Genomic DNA, 18,773 nt, shown 5'->3' with positions numbered 1-18,773 from the left:
AACATCTCTGGGCCTGAATTTCCTTGTCTAAAAATGGCAATAATTCTTAGCACCTCACAGGGTTGTTATGAGGATTAAGGGAGATGAGAACTAGAAAGTGCTTAGCCTAATACCTGCATAGTGTGTGTGTCATTAAATGTTAGTGAGGATGGTGAGGATGGTGACTCCTGGGTTTCAGGGTCAGGATGAACTGTCAACTCATTACTCAGCCTGGTGGTCACCTAGGGGAGCCCAGCCCAGGTAGATTGTGGGATGTGGGGGGTGGGAGTGGGAGACGTGACACCCTGAAAGCAGATAACCTGGGACTGAGTCTACTCCCTGGTGGTGGAATGCATGACACCCCTGCCTGCCTCACAGAGAAGGGTGGGGACCTACCGTAGTGACACGATACATGCACTTGGTAAATTTGTGAAGCCCAAGTTCAACGTGTTGTCACCCTCTCTAACAACCTTGCATAGCTCCCAAGTGTCCAGAGCAGAGGGTCTCAAAATGCTGGGGACAGAGACAGGGCATGCCACCAGGGAGGGGGTGGACTCTGAAGCAGGACTTCAGAGCAGTTTCATCCCTCTCTGTTATCTACAATGGGGTTCTGTGCAAGATTTTGTTTCCTTTTTTTTTGTAAAGTAGGGGAGATTAAGAACCCTAATCCTGGGCTGTCCAACACATAGCCCTATGTGGCTGTTGAGCTCTTGAAATGTGGCTAGTCCGAATTGAGAAACATTATCAGGGTAAAACACACACAGACTTCGACGACTTAGTATAATACAAGAATGTAAAATATCTCATTAATAAATTTATATTGATATATTTTGAATATACCAACTTAAATACTAGAAAATGTATTTTTATTGTACAGTGCTGTCCTAATCAGAACACTGGCTACCAAGAACTGACTGCTTTCCCAGGCCAGGCCCTTTCTGTGCATTAGTTCATGTGGTACCCGCTGCGATCCAATGAGGCACATACTATTTCCGAGCCCATTTTGCAGATGAGGAATTGAGGCTCGGGCAGCTTCAGTGACTGCTTCCAAGTCACTGAGCTCCTGAACTACCTGGCTGAGGCGGGAGGTCGCGGAGTGACACTCATCTCCAGGTCGGCTTCACCACGCCCTCGGCGGCAAAACACGCTTTAGCACGCCCCTTCCAAATAGGGCCCTTGCCCACTTTTCCTGCCTCCCTCCAGCAATACTAACTCTAGTCCCTCGGCCGGGCACACATTCTCTTCTCTCCTCGGAAGGCCTTCCAGACTCCTTGGTCCACCCTCCTTTCCTAAGCCCCACGACACGAGGGTCTCAGCGGGTCAGAGGCAGGCCGGAATCTGGACCCCGGCTGGGCTGCTTCCGTGCCCAGAGCTACCCTTACCCTGAGCTGGGGACCTTTCCTTCCTCCAGGCACGGCCTGGCAGCTCCCCTCCCCGCTCGGTCCCTCCACTCCTGGCGGGGTGGGGTCGGGGCGCGGGGAGCAACTGCTTCGCGGGCCCCTTCCTTCTGTGCCCTTCAGCCTGGCTCGCCATGCCACCCCGACATGCCAGGAGAGAGACTTGATACCCCATCTCCGCGCCCCGGGCTGTTGCTATTTTTGCGTGGCGGAATTAAGCCTGTCCAAATTAGAAGGTGATATTTCAACTCTAATTGGCAAGTTCAAAAGGCCCCTATCGCACTCGGCGGCCTCGGGAATGTGTAATTAAACAAGGTGATTTCTGACTCATTCCAGGTCGGGCCTGGCTCCCCGCGAGCGCCCGGCCCCCGCCTGGCCCGCGGGCCGACGTGGCCTCCCCCGGCCGCGCGGGGCCCCTCCGCCCACGGCCAGGCCGCCCGGGCCTCCGCGCCGCCGCCGCCGCCCGAACCCCTCCCGGGCCCCAGGTGCTCCGGGGAGCGGCCGCCCAGCCGCGGCGCCAGCGATAAGATCCGGGCTGCGAACGCCACCCTCGGCCCGGGGAGCCCCGCGAGGAGCGGGGTCCGGGGTCTGCGGAGGAGGAGAGGGGGCTCGGGCCCCCGTTCCCAGCTTCTCTCTGGGCCTCCTGCCAGCCACCCCCGGGCCCCACCCGGCGGCCAAGCCTCCCGGGAGAGGGGGTGGAGGCAGGCGGGCTCCGGCGCGCGCCCGCCGGCCGCCTCCTTCCCTTCGGGCAGGAATGAGTTAACGTCTGCACGGCCTGGGAGCGCCGCCCAGGCCCCAGCCCGGGAAGGAGGAGGAGAGGGGCGCCGGGCGGGCCGGGCAGCGCGCGCCCCCGGAGCCGTGTCGCCCCCTGTCGGGCCTGCCGAGGAGAGCCGGCGGCCAGGCCGGGGCGCCGAAGCCAGGGGCCCGCCCCGGAAGGTGCCCCAAAGGACCCGCCTGGGAGGAGAGCCCTGTCCGGCCGGGACGCAAACGCCCTCCTTGCGCCCCGACAAAGCCTCACCTCCCCCCGCCGCTGCTCATCCAAACTGCTTTTCCACCCTCCCTCCGGTGTTCCCGTCTCCGCCGAGCAGCCGCTGCCTCGAGCTCCATCTGCGATTTTTCGCTGCCTCGAGCTCCATCTGCGATTTTTCATCATTGCAGCCGGCTCCAAATGCTACCTATCCTGTGGGCTCTTAACCTCAGAATTTGGTGTCTCTGCCTCTGTAGGGACAGAGAAGGGCACCTCCTGTGTGCCAGGCACTGTGCTGGTGCTTCATTTTACCCAGAACGAGAAGCGTACATAGTATCATGCCTGTTTTTAAAACGAGAGGATTCAGGCCCAGGAGATGAAGTGCTTGGCCTTAGACAGCAGAGCAGGCCCTGACACGGGGGTCTGTCTGATACTAAAGTCCCTTCTATGGCCCACACTGAACACTGCTGTCACAGCGAGTTCTATAACTCCGGGGGCTGAGCTTGGCTCCAGCACCCTACACATCACGTCCCAGCTCTCCGAGGCAAGGCCCTTCTTCACTCAGTCCCTGTCTTACCTCCCTTCCTGTCTAGCCACAGTGAGAAGGCTCACTCGGGTCTCTCATTTTCCGTAACAGGACGTGCTTCTGAGTCCAGACTTTGCTGTTCCTTCACCACATAGTTGCTTGGCCCACTCTCCCTGTCTTGCATGACATAGAGAAGCCCCCTCCCTACTGCCGTAGAATTAGCTACCTCATTCTTTCCCAAACAAGACATAATTCCTCACTTCATCAGTTTTACCATATGTAAAAATGGTACGTGTGCAATAATTTTGGGGGAAAGGAACAGTTTGTATCACTACTGCAAGTGGAAAATCATTATTGCTTTCCATAAATTCATGATGGCTGTAAAGATAAATATGTTGACAGTATAATGCTTTAAATGAAAAGCAGGTGCCTGCCTACTATCCTATCTCAGCCATCCGTGGGACAGGCACCAAGGTGCCACTCGGAACCCTAGTGATCCATTACCACTGTGTGTTCAGCCACCGGAAGGCACAGCTCACAGCCTCCTGCCCCCATTTGCGTTTCTAACCAGCATTCATTCATTCATTTGTTCCTTCATTCACTCCCTTTGCTGAGCATCTCCCCTGTGCCAGGCCTGAGTCAGGTGCTGGGGATATAGTGGAGACAAGCTGCCGCAGCCCTGCCTTCCTGGAATTCAGAATCAGAATCCAGTGGGAAGGAGGGGATAAATGGTGATATCAGCACTCAGGGCCTGGATGCCAGAAGCCCTACTGTGGGCACATCCTACAGTAGGGCACACGGGACTTTCCCCTGGCCTGGGATATTACCTGCTAAAGAGCCTTTAGGTTCACTGAGCAGGGCCAGGCAAGGGAAGGTGGGGTGCAAGCCAGCCTGAGAATTGTCCTCGGGCCCTGGGGAGCAGGCCCAACTTTGCCTCGAAAAGACGGGGTCATGGGGCTGAGCCCTTGTTCCTGTGAGGGGGCAGTGATGAGAATGGGGACCAGAGAGATGGAACAGACAGCCAGTGAGCTCAGCCATCTGTAGACCCTGTGCTGGCCACTCTGCTGCCTATTACCTGTACTCTCATGCCTCTGGTTATCCTGTCTCAGCTAAGGAAACCAAAGAAAACCAGAGAGGTTGAGCAGCTTGCCCAGGGTGACACCATGATGTAGTAGGTCTGTCCAGAGCCCATGGCATTTTCGTTATAGCTGCCTCTCCTTGGGCTTGAGCCAGACCCAGACTCCTGGAGGAATAAGCTCCTCCCCTCTAAACCCTCTCTTCTCTCACCTTGAGCCTGAAATCCCCAGCCAGGAATGTCCTCTTCCTCAGAGCTGAGAAGCTCCATCCCTGCCTGGCACTGCCCACCTGTCTCCCAGGGCTGGAGGCAGGCTCCATAGGATTCTGGCCCACAGTTGGAGGGCTGGGCCTCATTATCAGGGCCTCAGTGACCACCATCCTTCTGGGCATGTGGCCTCAGAGCCGACTCCTGGAGCCCATGCCCCTCCCATTCTGCTTCTCACCTGGCTGGTAGACAGAAGGCCGGATGCTGGCAGTGGTGACAACCCGGGGCTTGGGCACAGGGGCAGGTGGGGCCTCGCTGTATGTATGGGCGGCAGGTGCCGAACAGGTCGCAGCCGTGGGACTGTAGGCCGAGGCCTTGGGCCTGGAACCAAGGGGGTAAGAATTAGCAGCCAGAAGGTCAGCCCCACCCAGGCCCCAGGGCCTGCAGCCATGGCAGGTTGGCTGCCCGATCTTCAGGAGCCTCTGTGAGAGGAAACCTGACGGAGATGATCCTGGGGAGCTGCCAGGGGCTGTGCAGGAAAGTCCATGGGGGTCTTAGAGGAGAGGAAGCTGCTCCTTGGGTGCTGAGTCTTGGATAGTCTGGTTACAGCAGCAGAGACACCTTGAGAAATACAGCTTATTGCTGGTGCCACCGCCATAGGAGAGGGAGGAAAGCCGCCAGCCAGACAGGAGGATGCATGGAAAACCCTTCATCCTTATGGGGAGAAACTGCCAGAGTGGGGCTGGGGCTGGAGGGCGCAGAGGCAGGAGCGAAGAGAGAGATGGCGGTGGTCAGAGCTACTCCACCTCGACCTTCTGACCTTCTGGGGCACCTCCCAGGCTCACACTACCTGGCCTCCTCCCCTCCTCCTTTCCATTGTTGCTGGAGGGTGCAGCAAAGTCTCAGGTTTCTGGGCAAGAGTGCTCCAAGGAGGGCTCATGGGAAGCCAGGAGACCCCCCAACACAACACACACCCCCACACCCACACCCAGGATTCTCTTCCGTATAGAATTCCCATCGCCCTCTTCTCACTGGGTTAGCTGCCAAGAGGCCTAGAGCAGCCTTTTCCCACTTGTGACCCAGGGATCGTAGGACCAAAGAGATGGAAAAAAAAGTGTCCCAGTTCTTTGCCCTCAAGAAATGCTGTCCTTGGCCTCTCCTCTTGGAGAGCTAATGGCTCCAAGGACTCCTGAAGTTAAGCAGCCCGTTTAACTTTGATCCAGTGTTCCCCAATTTCATTTGTCTGTGAAACCTTTTTTTTTTCGTTTAAAACTAACAAACACCTTACAGAACACGTCCCTGGTCCCTTCCTGAATCTTTCAGATCCCAATGGGGACCACATGACCACACTCAGGGCAAATGGGCCATTGTTGGGGTTGCTGGGGAAGTGAGGCCCTGGAAATATACTGCCCCCTGGCCCATGGCTTCCTGCCTTCCTTCCACCTGTTCCTCATGAGCCCAGGGCCTGCCCCTTCCTGCTGGGCAGAGCCATAGGATAAGGGAATACCTTCCTCTCTAGGTCTCTGGGAGGGGGTGGTCCAAGCTAAGAACCTACTGCCAAGCTCCTGAGCAGATCCAGAAGGGCACACGCTGCTGCCCCAGACAGTGCACAGGTAGGACGAGCCTCCAACAGCCAGCGTCCCAGACTGGGGTTGTGCAGACTTGCCCTGCCAAGTTGCCATGTTTCTGGTCGAATGAGGCCCTTGTCTCCCCTCCCTGGGCCTGCCTGCCCTTCTCTGATAAACCGCTGTTAAGACCAGTAGAGTAGGAGCCTCAATGGAGGAGGAAAAGGCAGTGTCCACGGGGTGCCCAGCTTCCACTGTGGTGGGAGAGGGCCAAGGGTCGGTGGATCTCAGCCAGACTCTCCCACCAGTGGAAGATGCTTTCCCAGCATCCCAGGAGCTATGGGTCCTGTATCAGGGATTGGTGGTGGGGGAGGAAGCAGAGGCTTAAGACACCCAGCAAGAATTCTGAGGCCATGCTCCAGTGAAAGGCTGCGGTGTCCATCTGCCTCCCACTGGCTCCCTCTAGCTCCATCCCAGCCCCTGTGAAGAAGAGGAGGTAGCCGGGCCCAGAGTGTGGTCTCCTGATTCCTTCTGCTCCAGCCCGATGCTGGGAGCCCTGCGGGTCCCTATCTAACCTCCACTCAGGCCTCATCTCTCTTTGCAAGGCAAGGTGAGGAAGGGTTTGCCCTGTTGAGGGAGTCCGGAGGGCCACAGGACACAGAGGCCTGGAGCGTGGGGCTGGAGCCCCCCCTTGAGGAGGGCCCCAGCATCTAGAGCTTCCTCATCCAAACTGGGGAGGGGTCTTCCCACTTAACAGCAGGGACGTTTCTTACCCTCCTCAGAGTTTCTTCTCTGTGCCTTTACCTGGAGAGATTCTGGTGTGCAGAAGGGAAGCAGCTTGCTGAGTGCCCCCAGTAAGCTGGGATAAAACAACCCCTGGAGGCCCAGGCCAGGCTCACCCTTGAGGCTTGAGTTGGACTGAGGAGAGGCTGGGCTTGGCACCCCTGGGGTTGTTGTGAGGCCCTGGGGTGGCGTCACAGCACACAGGCCTGCAGCCACTCTGCCTCAGGCTGCACCAGGGACCTATGTGCCCTGACCCAGAGAAGCATGTCCTTTCCAGCAGAACCCTGAGAGGGGAGCATGGGAGACCAGAAAAGCTGACTGTGACCCCAAACACCAACTTGACAGCTCCACGCAGCCCAGAAAAAGCTGGGCCCACCGGCCTGTTACATTGGTTGCCCTCTCCAGAATGACCTGTCCAGCCTGCCCCTCCGCCTCCCCATACCCTTTTCACCACCACCCTCCGCCTTTGCTGGGTATCCAGGAGGACAGGTGGGAATGCAGTAACTCACAATACTTGAGAACACTACATGTGCTAGATGTTTTATGTACCCTTTTTCTATCCCGATCCTATAGAACAGATGTTGCATTAAGCATATTAGCAGATGAGGAAACTGAGGCTCAGAGAAGTCGAGTCACTTTCTGAAGGTTACAGACAGTAAGTGGTGGAGGAGAGATTTAACTCCCACCATACCAGGCACCCCTGGAGTCAGCATGCTTCTCCTTCAAGAGAAGAGAGGGTAAGGGACGAGGGCAAGTTAATTGCTAAATATCTGGCCAAATCTGACCCACGTTCTGTGCCCAGGTCAATGCTCCCTCCTCCATGGAGACCTCCTTGACATCCTCAGACCGCAGGGACAACTTTCATTCTCCCTCATCCCAGTCCCGGGAACACAGTCTTTCCGCACAGTCTCCCTTTGTTATCTAACTGTGTATGTGTGGGTATGACTGTTACCTCCCTCACTAAAGCATGTGCCCCGGGAAGCAGGGCGACGCACCCCTGCCCTGTCCTCAGCCATGCATAGTACACTCCCCGGAAATGCACCCCAGCTACCCTTTCACTGTCAGCACCAAGCAGTGCTGGCCTTGGCTTCCCCAGGGCCCCGACCACCTTGGATGGGCCTTTCTGAGGCCAGACACAGCTGCCAGCAGATGGACCCAGCGTGAGCCTCTCCTGCCTTGCGTCCCCACGGTCAGGGCCAGCACTCGTGGGCCAGTTACCTTGGACTGTCCGCTGGGCTTGAGGCGGGGGCTGTGGCAGAGGCGGTGGCAGTGTGGGCATCGGCCGTGGCCGGGGGTGGCGAGGCTGTGCTGGGAGAGGCAGCGGCAGGCAGCTGGGCAGAAGCAGGCAGCAGCGGGGTGGTGGCCTGGCTGGTGCACACTGGAGCATGCTCAATAGGGGTGCTGATGAGGTGGGACCAAGAAAGACAACAGGTCAAGGGGGCCCCTCTGCATGGGGGCAGTGGCTGCAGCAGAAGCGGGCTGGGTGGAAGGCACCATCCGTACTGCAGACAGACCAGATCTTCCAGAAGGCATGTCCCCAGGCTCAGGAAAGAGCCCCCCAGGACTCCGGGAGGGAAGGGCTCAGACCACAGGGAGAATATCATGGTAACATCAAAAATATCCTCAAGCCTGGTGAGTGCCCCCCACCATTTTTGTGTACTTCCTAATTGTTCTTTCTCAGCATGTATTACAAAAACACAGCGTGGGGGAAAAGTAGATGGAACTATCAGTCATGGCTCCTTCCCATCCTACCTTCCTTTTTCCTTCCCCCTCCCCATCTAGTCAGAGGCACACACTGCCTTTGAGAAGGGATGATACAATGACAAAAGCAGAGGTAAGACATTCGACTGCTGAGGGCTTAGGCTGTTGTGGGCCGGGGCTTTAGGCTGTGAAGGACTCAGGGCACTGACAATACATTTGGAAGATGGACGAAAGCTACCGTGCCAGGCAGGTCAAGGTCATCTGGATCAGAAAGGGGGCAACGTGGCACGGGGTATTCGAGAATAGAGGCAGCGTGCCCCTTTTCTGGGTAAACCCCGGGAAAAGCAGGACCCCGGGTCCCCTCTGCTCACGGTGAAGGGCAGGCAGACCCGAGACAGCCCATCATGTGGCCTGGGGGCCATGAAGGGTTTCCCACACACCCAAGAGTGACACAGACACGGCCCGGAGTGCCTGTACATCTGAAAGGGAATGAGAGAGGTGACTGCTCCGCCAGCGTGGACCAGCGTGACCAGATGGGATGGGGACATCCCAGCAGATGCCAGCACAGGTAGACTATGACCAGGAACCAGGTGCCTGGACACCCTGCCCCGCCTGCCATGGCATTCTGTAAGCACATCTTCCCCCAAACCACTCAAGGTTATCTGGACCAGAAGAGAGGAGCATCAGAGCCTGGTTGATGGGATTCGATTTCTATCACCTGTGAAACAGGGCAGAGACTAAAAGTTAAATTTTAGGAAAGCAAAGAAAAGCACATTCTTTGCTCATTTGGGTCGATGGTCTCAGACCTGTACTTGCTGCAACAGCAACAGGATACTTCAACCCCTGTAGGGGGATGACATTCCCATCCTACAGGATTCATTCATCGACCTCGTACTCTGTGCCAGGCAGATGTCTTTACTTCCTTACAAAAAACTCCTGATGTGGGTACCATGGATTATATTTAATAGATGAGGGCGTGCAGACTGAGAGAATTCAATTGCTCAAGCTCCTAGAACTTATCAGTAGTGACAGCAGGATCTGACGAGGGGCGTCTGGATTCGAAGCCTTAGCCGGGACCTCGAGTGGCCCCTCACGAAGGAAGAAAGAAACTTCTTCCAGCGATCAGTCAAGTAGAATCTTTCCCCACCAAAAGACACTATTCCTATTTGAAATAATTAGAATAATCATCTTCCCTCTGTGAGTGCTTACCAGATGCCAGGCCTTGTGCTACACAGCTGTGTAAGCATGACTCCATTACGCCACCGATCCTTTCAACCTCGCTGGGTGATTGGTATCAAGATCCTCATTCTACAGATGAGGAACCTGAGGTCCAGAGAGGTTGAATCTCTGCTAAATCGTCACACAGCTGCCAAGTGGCACAGAAGGGTGTGATCCCTAATCGCTACCACACTTCTCAGATTTTAGTATGTGGACGAATTGCCTGGAAATATTGTCAAAATGTGGCTTCTGGTTCAGTGGGTCTGGGACAGGGCTGCAAGTCTGCATGCCTAACAAGCTCCCAGGTGATGCTGATGCTGCTGGTCCGTGGACCACACCTGGAGTAGCAAGGTGCTACAGAGGTCTGTCCCAGGTAGGAATGCCAGTGGGCCATGAGTAAATGCATGTTTACCAAAGCATCACTGAATTGCTCTCCTCCATCCAGTGTGGTGTATGATAATAGTAGAGAGAAGCATGAAATAGTGTGAGAGGGTCAGGGAAGAAGAGAGCTGGAGGAGTGGCAAGATCGTAGGTTGGCTGCCTCACAGGAGGGAGCACCATTCTTCTCTGTGACCACGTAGGACGCATCCAGGATGGACAAAGGCAGTGGCCATGTCCTGTCCAGCCCATTCCCAGGTTAGTGGTTCAGAGAGGAGGCCTACGGCAGCCCAGCTCTCTGGCCTGTGGCAGTGCCCAGCCCTGCCCCCCCACGAGGCCGCTCACCCACCCTCCATGAATGAACCTGGCTTCTGGAAGCCGCGCCTATGAAATGGCTGACTCAGAGAAGTAGCAGTAGGCCCTGAAGCCATGCCACTGAGCTGACTGCTCAGCCCCTCACAGCGTGGGCAGGTATGGTCTGGAATGTCTGGCTGACACAGGATACCCAGGCTCCTTTATCTGTTTCTCCCTGACCCTGTCCCATGTTTCCAGGGGGCTTCTGGGAACTAAGGACACTGCACAGAACAGGAGTGATGAAAATGTCCAGGCTGAGGATAGCATCCTGTAGGACAAATAGAAAATTGGCTTTGCCTGTCCCCCGTGCTTCAATTCCCTGTCAGACCTGCTTACCTGCTGCTCTCCCCAGGCATAGAGCCAAATGAACCCTGGGTTCATGAATGTGGGTCCTCTACTCCACGGCCAGGACAAAGGGCATGCACATGAGCCTGCTGCTTGGGGTTCTTGCTGAGTGGCATCCTGTCTAGACTCCTGTCTGCAGACACCAAGCAGCCAGGGCACAGGGTAAGTAGGGGCAGCACTAAAAAGCATCTTGAAGGATCTTGGGTTCTTGCCCAGATAAGTTTCTGCCTGAAGTTTGACAAGCCTCCAGAAACCCCAAGGAGGGGGTCTCAGAGAGCAAGCCTCACAGAGAATTTACTTGGCCCTGGCTTCAGTCCCAAAGACAGTGCCCACAAGGTCACCCGAGCCTGGCCTAGGATTCTACGGCTGCCTCCTGCCTTGGTCATATTTCACTTTAAACATCTAAGCAAAAACCAAACCAAACCAACTATCCTCAACTGCTCATGGCTGCATGGGGAGGGTGTGGCCAGAGGAGAAACAGCCTGGCCACAGTCCCCTTTTCAGCCTCTCTCTTCCCTCAACCAGTTGGCTTCAAGGTAGAGCATGCCAACCCTGTGCCCCTGCTCTGTTGTGGTGGCCCTTGGTGGATGCTCTTATTGATGGCAATGAGACTATGTATGAAAAGGATGGGGAGCGTATTGGTGGTGGTGCTGGGTCTTGGGCTTTGTGGTCACTGGGCTCAAGCTGGAACTGTTGGTGATGGTGGGGGTGTTGTGACTGATGGTGCTGGGGAGTGGTTGCCATTATTGTGGTGATGATGCTATTTGTATCAGTTAAGAGATGAGAATATGAACATCTTTGTTGATTGGATGATGACAGAATACCAGTCAGGTGGTTGGTCTTGAAACCTTTCATGCTGCCACCCACCTAGTTGACATTCCATCTTGCACCCTGATGACTATTGCTCAGGGCAGCCCTGACCACGTCACTTTGCTGCAGGGCTGCTACACTGCACAACTCCAGGGGCCCTGTTGACACTGGAGTCTAGGCGAATGACACTCCCCAAGCACTGTGCTGCGCACAGCAATCTCCACTGGCTGTCATGTGAATGGTGCCCTGCAACCTTCACTAGTTCCACATTGCCTTCAGAACACAGTCAAAATCCACAGCCTGGCCTTCCAGCTCTGGACCACTACTAACCATGACATCCTCTGCATTCCTTCCATTCCAGCCAAAACGGTTAACTCGGGGTTCTGGGACACCCTTCATCTCATCAGCATCTCTGCTCCCTCTGCTTAGAGTACCTGTCCAGCCTTCCCTAACTGCACATGGCCCAATCCTAGCTGTTCTTAGAGACCAAACGCACAGACCCCTTCTTCCAGGAAGCCTTCTTGGATCCTCCAGCTGGAGGAGTGCTCCCCGTCTCTGGACCTCACATGATCAACCTTGCATCATGGTGAGGCACAGCCACATCGGCCCTTTCTGACTCCTTTGGCACCCACAGCAGCCAGGGATGGCACCTTGATTAATGTCCACGGGCACAGAATGCTGAGACATCTCTCCTGATTACTCCAGAGAGCTTCACATGGACCCCTGTCCTGGGGCCACCCAAGCTGTTGCATGCAGGCGCCTGGGGACGCTAGGAAGGTACCAGGCAGGCTGGAAAGCAAACGAGAGCCTTCCAGGGTTTCAGCCAGGTGGCTCCAAGAGGGCTCTGACAGGCCGGGGGCTGGGGACAGGGGACTGTGAGGTCACTAGCTCTGACTGGCTCAGGTCCTCTGCCAGCCTTAGGATACCCACTGCCTGGGGCCTCTCTCTGTCTGGCAGGCCCCGGCCCCACAACCCACTCTTGGGCTTTGGAAGTCCTCAATAAAAGGTCAGCTAAATATGGGTGTGCTCTAGGATGCCTAGATGTAGGCAGGAGCACACACTCCCCCAGCCAGCCAGCCCTGCCTGGTCCTGGCGTCAGACTGCTAGAGGCAGGGAGAGATGGAGGCCAAGGTGAAACAGGCTCCCCGGGGGGCTTTGGGGAGCATCTCAGGGTGGTGGCCAGGATAGAGCAGGCTCCCTGGCTGGCCCTTCCAGGTGGGAGTGCCAAGGTCCCTGGAGGCAGAAGGAAAGCCTGTGCCCAGGTGGCAGGAGTGGGAATGAGGCTCTGGTCCAGTTCAGCCACAGAGGAGGTGGCGGAGTCCTGAGGGACGGGCCTCGGCATCTGCCTTTATTTGCTAAGTGCCCTTGGTCTCGTATTCTCAGCCTGTGATTCCTGCAATCAAGGAATAGGCTGATAGGTAGACAGGTGGGGAGGATGTGAGGCTGTCAGCCTGGCCCTTCCTAAATCCTCAGTACTAGGACAAGGCTGCAGCTGGGTGAGGGCCAGGAGAAATACCCAGCTGGAGGTCTTCCTGCCCTCCTGCTACCTGAGCAAGATTCTACTCGGTACATCTTCCACCTCCTCTCCCCCAAGCCATGGCCCCGGCCCTCTGAAGCTCCCCAGCAGCTCCCCTGTGAACTGCTTCTTAGCCTGGACCCCCTCTCTCACCTCCTGGACCAGGGCTGAGGGTAAGCAGCACTCTCCTGGGACAGGGGCCTGCGGCATGCTTTCTGATGGGGAGGGATGGACAGCTCAGCGTGCTGGTTGCAGCTGGGTGTGGGAGGAGAGGCAGGGGGCATTTGAGTACCCTCCTCATTCACACTGCCCCGTGAGAGGCTACGGCTGCCCACCAGGCTGCAGCACAGATTCCCGCCTGCCATTCGCCCCGCCTGAGTGCCATAGCCCAGGCAGGGCCCTCAAGGCGGGAAATCGCTGGTGGGCAGAGCTTCCCCTGTCCCAGCCCCAGCAGGCACCCCCTGCCCCTCTTCAGATGGTGCCTGTCTTCTCCTCGTCTCAGACATTCCCCTCTCGGGTGGTATGCACACAGGGACAGCATGATTGGGGCTGCTTTGCTTCATTTCAAATCCTCTTTATTTCAGAACAGCATACTTGTATGTACAGGAGAGAAAACTAGGTAGCCAGCACAGACAGCACGGAGAGGAGAGCGCACACCCCAACCTCACCACAGCCAGGAGGGGCCTCTGTCTCATCTACCCTGGGCTTCCACTTCCTCTGCAGAGAGCCCTGTTCCGGCTGCCCGGGCTCCAGGGGGCAGCGAGGGAGCCAGTGGGGCCAGGGAGTTGGCCTCTTCCCAGGACCCTGACCTACAGGTGACTCGTTCCAGGATGGCACTGGGCCAGGCTGCCTCTCCCTGGACCTGAAGCTGGTGGGAAACAGACCAGTGGCACATTGTTTCCCTTGGTTCTGGGTGTTACGCCAGCAAACCCCGTCACGTCCTCTCTGATCTACGGCTAAGGCCCTGGGCTCGGGCTATTTGGGGGGTGGTGAGGGTGGCAGTGAGGGGTGGGGGGGTGCAGTGCTGCTTGGGGTTGGGCAGAGAGCAGAACTGCTGCAGGTGGCTGTCCAAGGTGCCCCGGGGCACAGCTATACATTCTCAAGCATCACCATGGGGCTCACATGCCAGATCTGTGTGGGGGAAGGAGACAGGGGGTCCAGCCTGGGAGGGGTGGGAGGTTCCAGACAGCCTTTTAGCTTTTAACGTTAAGGCTTTGGGCCGAAAGGCCATGGTGCCAGTTGCGCAATTTGGCAAAACGTGGGCTGTTACGTTCCGTTTCAAACCTTTCCCTGTGGCACAGAGAGAGAGACAGAGACAGAGAGAGACAGAAAGAGAGAGAAGAAAGGAAGAGAGAAAGGGGTTAGGGGATGTGTCCGCCATTCCCCTGATAGCCGGGGCAGAGGGCGTGGGAGGGAGGAATCTGGCTTGGAGAGGCTTTGCCATCCAGGGGTACTTTCCAGGTAGTCAGGCCTGGTTTGGGGCAAGACCAGAATCCCAAGGACCAGAATCAAGGGGCTGAAGTTCCTGACTTGAGTGGGGGGCTGTAGAGAAGGGGCCTGGCTAGTGGGCCTGAGGGACCAACCTGGGCAAAGGGGATCTCTGGGTTCTCCCTGGCCCAAGTGGTTAGGGCTGGGCAGGGCTGCTTTGGCTGTGGGCTCTCGGGACTGAACCAAATTGGCAGGTGGGCCTAGCATGGTCTCTGTCCCCAAGCTGGGCATTAAGAAGGAGGAATGCCTGTTCCCATATTGAGGCTTGGTGAGCAGACCTGTCACCTCCCTGTGCTGCCCTGGCCTCTGCCAACCCTTCTCTGTCCACAGAGACAAGCCTTCAAACACCACCGACTGTCCCCACCCACCTAGACCTGAGCACAGCCAGGCACACGCGTGCACACGCATACTCACAAGGCCACTGGCACACATACAGAGGGCCGGGACTTCTCGCCAGCAGGGCCTCTGGGGCTCAACCCACGGCCTGCTTAGCCCAAGGCGTAGGACAAAGCAGGCAAGGAGCAGCCGGAAACGTGGAGATGGAGGATGGCGTGCCTGGCAAAGGCTAGTGCCGCGGATGCCAGAATCCTAGGCTGGGGGCCTCTACCGTCCTCCAGACTGGAGGTGCAAACTGGGGGCCCAGCGGCCGGGTCTAGCCACAAATACAGTGTGTTTAACCAGGACAGTGTTTAAAACTCCTTTTAAAAATTAATTGCTACATCCAGATCATGGAATACCACTTAGCAATAGAAAGCCACAAATGAACCAATGGTATGCTCAACAACTCAGATGAATCCCCAGGGAATTAGGCTGACTGAAAAAGCCAATCCCAGAGGGTTGTGTGCTGTATGATTCCATTTATACAACATCTTTGAAATGACAAAATGATAGAGGGAGAGACCAGATAACGGATTAGTGGCTGCCACAGTTCAAGGAGAGGGTGTGCATGTAGGGAGGGGATTGTGGCCATAAAAGGGCAATAAGGGGGGGTCCTCGGAGTGATGGAAATGTTCTGCGTTTGACTGTATCAGTGTCAATGTCCTGGTTGTGATATTGTACTGTAGTTTTGCAAGATGTTACCATTGGGGATAAAGGGTACAAAGAATGTCTCTGTATCATTTCTTACAACTGCATGCCCATCTGCAATTATTTCAAAATAAATAGTTTAATAAATGAATTGCCAGCATATAAAAATCAGGAAGACCAGCTTTAGGTCTTCAAAAATCAGAGGATAGGGCAGTGCTGGTTTTACACTTCTGCATGGTAACAGTCCTGTGTCTGCACATTTACACCTGGCCGCCTTCCCACATCTGCATTACTGGGCAGAGTCCCCTACATACATCGTTGAGTCCTGCATATTGGGTCTCTGTGTAAGATTCTGTTTGACAAAAGGGGCCCACTGCTAATATATCTGAAAACCAATGGTCGAGTCCAAACTTTCCTAATACCAAGAGGAAGGCGAGGCCCAAAGACATCATGTGAATGCCCTGAAGCCACACAGAAACTCAACAGCAGAACCACAGTCTAAGTGCCATGCGTCTGCTGCTGCCTGCCTCTCTGAGGTCGGGGAGAAGGGGCGAAGACGGCAGGAGCAGAGGCCCCGCCGCAGGGCCCACACAGCCCCGCCGACAGTACCACGGGCGGCAACAATCGATCGTCCCAGAGAGACCCCCGCAGGACGCAGATGCGGCCAGCCTGTCCAGCCAGGCCTGCAGCCTTTGTCATCAGTGCTCACTGCCAGGGCCAGGGACAGTGCTGGAGAGCCGGCAGGTCTAGTGGACCTGCTCTGCTGGGAGCGGTTTGGAAATTCACAGACAGCCAAGAGAGGAACGAGGAGAGAGGGGAGGAGAGAGAGGAGAGCGGGCGAGGGAGAAAGGAAGAGAGGTCGAGGGACAACCACGAGGGCTGCTCAGGTGGCACACGGTGTCCTGGTCTCTCCAGTTGTGGTTTTCAAACTTGTTAGGCTGGTAGAACACCAAGGACTAAAAATCCACGAAACGCAGGTAACTCTGGTATCGACAGCTGCCCACGGCCTCCTCATGGGGGTTCCACGTGGGGGAGGACCGAGCTGTGCTGCACCACGAGGGTTGGCCACAGGAGCTACGACAGAGCTGAGTGTGCCCAGAGAGGGAAGAGGACCTGAGGTGCCCAGGGAGGTTGCAGGGGAAGGAGGAAGGAGCCAGTAAGTCTGGGCGCTCTGTCGGGGAGGGGCGGGGTGGAGAGGAAAGAGAACCTTGGATGGCTGCACAATGGGGAAGGGACTTGGGAGGGTTTTTATGGTGTTTGTGGAGGGGTGTGCAAGGCAACCCTCACCTTCAACTTCTCTGTGAACTCGTCACTAAAATCAAATTTGTTCCTTAACACCAGGGACTAAGAGAGACGCAGAGCTCCTTACCTAGGTGAGCGTCAGGTAAACACAGAGACAGCACCTGTACACAGCTGCTCCACATGGTGGGGCCAGGGGCTGTCTGGGTTACATACTGGGGTTCTCTGGGATGGTTACAGCCAAGCAGTGGGATCCAAATGCCTCAGAGATTCAAGCCCTGCCTCGGATGAAGCTAGCCTGCACCCACTCCCACCCCCATCAGGGCTGCCCAACATGGACCTGACTTCTGAGCCATCAGGCCCTAGAATGCTTCCCTGAAGTCAGAGGGAAGCTGTGGTGACCTCTCAGATTAAAGGCTCAGTTTTTGGATGGACACGCTATTTGTACTTTGCTACTTCAGGTGGAGGCCAGAGCCATAGTACTACCTGCACCCGTGTGGAAGCTGGCAGGAAGCTAGTGTTTAAGCACGCATGGACAGTTTGCTAAGGTGCTGGGGTCTTTCCTGGGAGGGGAGCCAAGTCCACGCTTGATGTTTGGGCTGTTCAGGGGCCCACCCTGCCTCACCCGTTGAGATAGGGTCCTCAAGATTAGGCTCTGCCTTGGGCTGGCCAGCAGGTGGGCACTGGAGCCTCAGAGGGAAGCTATCTGCTACCAGATACCAGAGACAACATCAGAGCGTAGGGAGCCAGGGCCCAGAGAGAGGAAGGGAGGGGAGGAGAAGGCTGCAAGCGCTCTGGGACTCTGGGTGGGGCAGGCCTCGGAGGTGGAGCAATGACATGTGAGGGGAGAGTCTGCAGGATCCTCTGACATGCAGACTGACGCCTGCCCTCCAGGCCACCAGTCCACTGCCTGGTACAGAATGCCCAGCACCGCTCACATGGCATTCCCGCCAGCTTTCCCACCACACAGCCACAGGAAGGAGAGAGCACCTTTGCATGTGGACAAGACTGTACAGGCTGTCACCATGCACAGACTGCCCGGCCAGGATGTGGCAAACTCAGGCTCTGCTGGAGTAAGCTACTTGGCAGCGGTGTGCAGTGAAGCCCCCCGGGGAGATGCAGCCTTCCTGAGAGACCCCTGGACTCCTCACTGTGAGTGCTGCTAAACTGGGATGAGAAAGAGACAGAGGCCACGGCTGCCCTCAGCCAACAAGACGGGTCAGCAGGGTCTGGGGACAGCAGTTTCTGACTTGGGAGTGGGGATGGATGAAAGTGGGGCTCAGGCCCTGGGGAGCAAGATCCCTGACCAGCCTGGACCCGGGGTGGGGACAAGCGTGCTCCCTGCTGCTCAGATGGCCTCTCGGGTGAGTCGGGGCCCCAGCTGTGACCAGCGGCCACAGTCGCTATTTCAGGCTTTAACTGCAAACAGAATTGAATGGCTGCACTCCCCACCCCTAGGTCCACAGGCTGTGTGGGACTCAGTGAAATGAAAAAGATCACCCTCCTCCTGTGGCCATGAGGAGGATGGGCATTTTGGCGGATGCTATGAAGACAAGCTTCCAGAAATTAAAGTTAGGAAAAGGGAGAGAGCAGGAGGCTCATGCACTTCCAGTCCTGGGCAGAAGGCTTGCTGGGTGCCCCAGAGCCTTCACCGCAGGGCCAGACACCCCCGAGGGTAGGGGCAGCCGCTTTCTCAGGGTAGGAGCCTGGGACTGGGGGAAGAAGCAGGCTGGTGCCTCTTTTGGGGCCCGCTTTCCAGATTTCCCTACAATGAAACCCTGTGGAAGCTGAGGGAGGGGCTCCAGGACCCGCCACAGAGTTCTCAAGACCCCAAGACACCCTGGCCCTTCTGCTGGGGGCTGAGCCAAGCTTGTGTGGGGTTAGGCCCCAAGGGGAATGGTTAACCTCCCCACATATCTGCAGGACCAGGTAGAACAAGACCCAAGAGATGCTTCCAAAAAGGGGGAAGGGGGAGGCCAACGATGAGGCTGGGACTCACCCTTAATACTGCCTTTTGTGTTCTCTTCACTCAATAACTTCACAGAGCCGGCAAATATCCCAGGGGAAATATAGCAATCTACCTGCACCAGTGCCCTTCCACCTTCTACACAGTGTCTGGTTAATGAGGTGCGAGTTTAGAGGGACCGGCCAGAAGAACATAAAGTGATCAGAAGTACTTCAGAGGAGACAGTGGGGGCC

General features: G+C 56.4%; 1 protein-coding gene across 6 annotated transcripts in view; it reads right to left on the bottom strand.

Annotated features, from left to right (window-relative positions):
• The window catches only part of LDB3 (LIM domain binding 3), a 60,967-nt gene that overhangs the window by 17,848 nt on the left and 24,346 nt on the right, over positions 1–18,773 (bottom strand). For 3 of the 6 annotated variants that reach the window (XM_058542818.1, XM_058542819.1, XM_058542820.1), the window contains one exon: positions 14,015–14,111. In XM_058542818.1, the coding sequence (XP_058398801.1) occupies positions 14,015–14,111 (97 nt within the window). Of the gene's footprint in view, positions 1–4,389; positions 4,533–7,717; positions 7,901–14,014; positions 14,112–18,773 lie in introns of those variants that run through there. The other 3 variants (XM_058542814.1, XM_058542817.1, XM_058542816.1) reach the window with 2 other exon arrangements.

The sequence above is a fragment of the Diceros bicornis genome, chromosome 6 (genome assembly GCF_020826845.1).
Source record: "Diceros bicornis minor isolate mBicDic1 chromosome 6, mDicBic1.mat.cur, whole genome shotgun sequence".
Taxonomy (NCBI): domain Eukaryota; kingdom Metazoa; phylum Chordata; class Mammalia; order Perissodactyla; family Rhinocerotidae; genus Diceros; species Diceros bicornis.
Note: the sequence above shows the minus strand (reverse complement) of the source record. Positions and strands in the feature narration are given on the sequence as shown.